The sequence below is a fragment of the Spermophilus citellus genome, assembly GCF_964194105.1.
Source record: "Spermophilus citellus genome assembly, chromosome: 2".
NCBI classification, from domain to species: domain Eukaryota; kingdom Metazoa; phylum Chordata; class Mammalia; order Rodentia; family Sciuridae; genus Spermophilus; species Spermophilus citellus.
This window is the reverse complement of record NC_138183.1, coordinates 240,163,380-240,168,070: the sequence shown is the minus strand read 5'-3', so window position 1 is coordinate 240,168,070 and position 4,691 is coordinate 240,163,380. Positions and strand designations below refer to the sequence as shown.

Genomic DNA, 4,691 nt, shown 5'->3' with positions numbered 1-4,691 from the left:
CCAGTGCTCTTTAAATTTACAAAGGTTTTTGCAATAAAGACCTTATCGAGGAAGGAAAGGATTTTGTAAAGCAGGGCACTTCCAGTCCCCTGTGAATGCTCTGTGTTTTGTGTAATGGTTGGTGAAGAGGCAGATTACAGCATACCAAGAATTGCCTCATTCATGAAATGATACAATCTAATTTTTTAAAAAGCTACAATGTTTGTAAAATCCCTTCAATGGGTCAGCCAGTGTCTCCGACAAAATACCTGGCAAGGTAAGCCATGTTTCCACTGTAGCTTTTCCTCTTGGTTGTAACAGCAATCTTTCTTAAGTACCACACTATGTATTTTTCTCTTTTCTGATCATTGGATATAATAGGTAAAAATTTGATCTGTGTGATAGAAACACTGCCTCCACAAAATGCTAATCATAAAATTATAACATAGCTTTCCAAGGTTTCAGTGTCTCATTCCCGTGGGAGGAGTAACGGTTCCTACCTCATGTGGCATCATCTGGTTTACATGAGGTCATACATGGAACAGTGCCCAACAAGAGAATCAACCTGAAAACTAATGTTTCTAGTTCTCATTATTATGCTCAAGAATCTTTTGCTGCATTTAAAGGACAGAGAAACTGTTGGGCTAAATTTTCATCATTGAACAGCATGTATTGGGGATTATATAATCACCAGTTTGAAGAATATATGATCACTTAAATTTTAAAAGTAAAACACAAAATTATAAAAGCATTACCATATTTGTTTTATTCTTATTTTTAGTAGCTATGACCAAAAGACTAGACAAGAACAATTAGAGGAGGAAAAGTTTATTTGGAGTCTAACAGTTTCAGCAATCTCAGTTCATAGATGGTTGACTTCTTTCTTTGGGGGTCCAATGTGAGGTAGAACATCATGGCAGAAAAATATGGTTAAAGAAAATGGCTCAGGACATGACCACCAGGAAGCAGAGATAGAGAAATAGGGATGGGCCAATGCAGACCAAAAACAAAATAGAAACCACAAAGGCATGACCCCAGAAACCCACCTCCTCCAGCCACACTCAACTTGCCTACAGTTACCACTCAGTTAATCCCTACCAGGGGATTAATGCTTTGATTAGGTCAGAACTCTCATAACCCAATCACTTCACCTTTGGGGGTACACTTCATATCTGAACCATGACAATATATTTTTGAAAAAGAGCACAGGAAGAGTAATTAAAGTCATTGTCTTTATTTGAAAGATAAAGATAATCATAGCATAATTATAGTGCTTGGAATGAGGTAGGTATCTAGAACTGTTGGCTAATAATAATAAAATCCTTAAGTTAGAAGAAGGAGGAAGAGAAACCAATTAAACACAGAAGGGCAATTTTAAAATAGAAAATACATGAGGGAAAATTTTACTAATGAAGTATGCATCTATAAATTCTATACTTAGCACATTTTCCTAAAAGTCAAATGCTTGAATGATGAATAAATTAATTTTTAAAAAAAGACAACAGGTTCCTGGGGTCCTAAAATACACAAAGTCAACGAATCATGAGCTACAAATCATATATTGTTTTTTTTTTTTTTTTTTTTTGTAGGTGTCCCAATTTTCAACAGAAGCTCACACACACACCAGATAGATGGGAAATCAGAACAATGTAACAGAGTTCATCCTTTTGGGTCTTACAGAGAACCCAGAGCTGAGGAAAATATTCTCTGCTGTATTCCTAATCATGTATGTGATCATTGTGCTGGGAAATCTACTCATTGTGGTGACCATGATTACAAGTCAGAGTCTGAGATCACCCATGTACTTTTTTCTCACCTTCCTGTCCCTTCTGGATGTCACCTACTCTTCCGTCATTGCCCCCAAGTTGATTGTGGACTCCCTCTCTGAGAGCACCATCATCTCCCTTGAAGGATGCTTGACCCAGCTCTTTGCAGAGCATTTCTTTGGTGGTGTGGGGATCATCCTGCTCACTGTGATGGCCTGCGACCGCTACGTGGCCATCTGTAAGCCCCTGCACTACACCAGCATCATGAGTCCTCGAGTGTGCTGCCTGCTGGTGGGAGGGGCCTGGGTCGGAGGGTCCATGCACGCAACCATACAGCTTTTCTTCATGTATCAAATACCCTTCTGTGGCCCCAATGTCATAGATCACTTTATATGTGATTTGTTTCAGTTACTGACAATTGCCTGCATGGACACCCACACTCTGGGTCTCTTAGTCATCCTCAACAGTGGGGTGATGTGCATGGCCATCTTCCTTCTCCTAATTGCCTCCTACATAGCCATCCTATGTTCTCTAAAGTCCTGCAGCTCCGAAGGGAGACACAAAGCCCTCTCTACCTGTGGCTCCCACCTCGCAGTGGTTGTGCTGTTCTTTGTGCCGTGTATTTTCTTATATGTGAGGCCCGTGGCTGTTTACCCCATAGACAAGGCGATGGCTGTGTCTGATTCCATCATCACCCCCATGCTGAATCCCTTGATCTACACTCTGAGGAACGCAGAGGTGAAAAATGCCATGAAGAAACTTTGGACGAAGCGAGGGACTTTGGTTGGCAGTTAGTTCGCTAAGAACTGCAGCTGTTCCCCATAAGAGTTGGTTGTTCTATAAGATACAGTGTGAGAACTAGAGCTGTCTATTCTCCCCCGGCACCAACAGAGATCTTTTAAATTTATAATTTTTTTAAAAATCTGTGTTGTAATTTATCATGTGAGCAGTACAGAGTTTTTGATACCCACTTGCTTGATATCCTTCTCTGCTCCCCATCACCTTAGAATCTCCTCACCCTGCCCTGGAATTCTCTTAGTGGAGGTGGGCGGTACTGGGGCACTCAACCACTGAGTCACATCCCCAACCTGTTTTGTTTTTGTATTTCTATTATTTAGAAACAGGGTCTCACTGAGTTGCTTAGTGCTTCACCATTGCTGAGGCTGGCTTTGAATTGCCAGCCTCAGCCTCCTAAGTCACTGGGATTACAGGCATGTACCACTGCGCCTGGCACCTACTAGATTTTTAATAGCTGTCTGATAAATACTTTTAGAAGACAAGAGTCATTAAAAAAAAGTGAAGATAGTTAGGGAGAAAAAAGAAGATAATAAATAAGTAACTAAAAAATTAAACAGAGAGACCTTTATGGATGCAGAAGGCTATTTTGGAGGCTACTTCATATTGAGTAGTCTGAGAATCATTCTATTAGCAGGCTCTCCTAATTTCTATTGATATTTCTTTAGAACAAGCAATTAAAGTTTAATAATAGGATCCTCTAGTCAGGAAAACTTACAAATATAAAAAAGAAATGTAAAACTAAAGCTAATGTTACACTATTATATTGATATTTATAAAGTTATTAATTATCCCACACAAATATAATTTTAAGAATTTTACCTTAAGATCCTTTTTAATATTCACATCATATTATTATAATAACATAAAACCACCTTAATATTTCCATAAAAATCAAAATAATCATGTTATTATGGATTTTTTCTTCACTATTCATAAGCAGAAAAAATCAAGAAACATGAAGTTGTGATAGGTACCGTACTGTGAAGTATTCCAGAGGGTATTCTGAAATTTGCTCTACAATTGAAAGTTAAGAGAAAAAGAGACACTGCCTTCCAAATCCCGCTGCAGCCATTGCCGCAGCCACGATGCCGAAACGAAAGAAGCAGAATCAGCAACAGCAGCCGCCGCCACAGCAGCCACCATTGCCTGAGCGGGAAGAGACTGGAGATGAGGAGGATGAGAGTCCCATAGGACCACCCAGCCTTCTGGGACCTCCTCCCATGGCCAATGGAAAGCCTGGTGACCCCAAGTCAGCTCTTCACAGAGGTCCTCCAGGATCAAGGGGACTGATGATTCCACCACTGCTGAGTCTCCCACCTCCTCCCCGGGGCAGAGGCCCAATCCAGGGAGGCCTCGGCCCCAGACAAATCTGACCGCCCCGTCTGTCGACACTTTTCGAAAAAGGGCCACTGTAGATATGAAGACCTCTGTGCCTTCTACCACCCAGGCGTCAATGGACCTCCTCTGTGAGACTGTGCCTTCCCATCCAGGCTGGAAGGAGCCCTCTGTGACCCAGCGGCCATGTATTTCCCTGTGGCCCTGTGATGGCTACTGTGAGGCTCTTCCACCCAACACCCTCGGTCAATGACACGTCCACCCCCATCCACCACCTCCCTGGTTTGGGGTCCAGAGTTGTGTTTCATCACTGGTGCGCAGTGCGCTCTGTATTCTGATCCAGCCTCCAGAGACATGCCTTCGGGACCCCTTGCTCCCTTCAACTGCCTCCTGGATCTTCTTCCCTTTCGCCAAATGACTGCTGAACAGGAAACCTCTTTGGTGCTGTTTCTTGTGCATCTGTCCACCTGTCCCCAGTACTGCCCTCAATTCCTGAGAGCCCTGGAGCGGTTTCCTACCCACTTTAGCTGCTTATTTTAAGTCCTTTTTATGTGACATCCCAGTGTTTTCAGCTGCTTGGGAAACTCGCCAGGTTTTCTGACCTGGGGTCAAGTTTGGGTGACTGGTACAGAGTTACAGGGATGCCCTCTCTCACCACTTCTGTTCAACATAGTCCTCGAAACACTGGCCAGAGCAATTAGACAGACCAAAGAAATTAAAGGCATAAAAATAGGAAAAGAAGAACTTAAATTATCACTATTTGCAGACGATATGATTCTATACCTAACAGACCCAAAAGGGTCTACAAAGAAA

At 42.1% G+C, this 4,691-nt stretch overlaps 1 protein-coding gene and 1 pseudogene across 2 annotated transcripts; both read left to right on the top strand.

The window, feature by feature from the left end:
• Positions 1-1,610: 1,610 nt before the first annotated feature.
• Positions 1,611-2,540, top strand: LOC308641823 (olfactory receptor 4C6-like; the record flags this gene model as incomplete). The annotated part of the gene is made up of 1 exon (XM_081280410.1): positions 1,611-2,540. The coding sequence occupies one exon, from the start codon at positions 1,611-1,613 to the stop codon at positions 2,538-2,540; it is 930 nt and encodes a 309-aa protein (XP_081136536.1).
• A 1,052-nt stretch (positions 2,541-3,592) lies between these two features.
• LOC308639534 (proline-rich protein 3-like) lies at positions 3,593-4,491 on the top strand (annotated as a pseudogene). Its single transcript has one exon. The product of its transcript is annotated as a proline-rich protein 3-like (transcript).
• Positions 4,492-4,691: the final 200 nt, after the last annotated feature.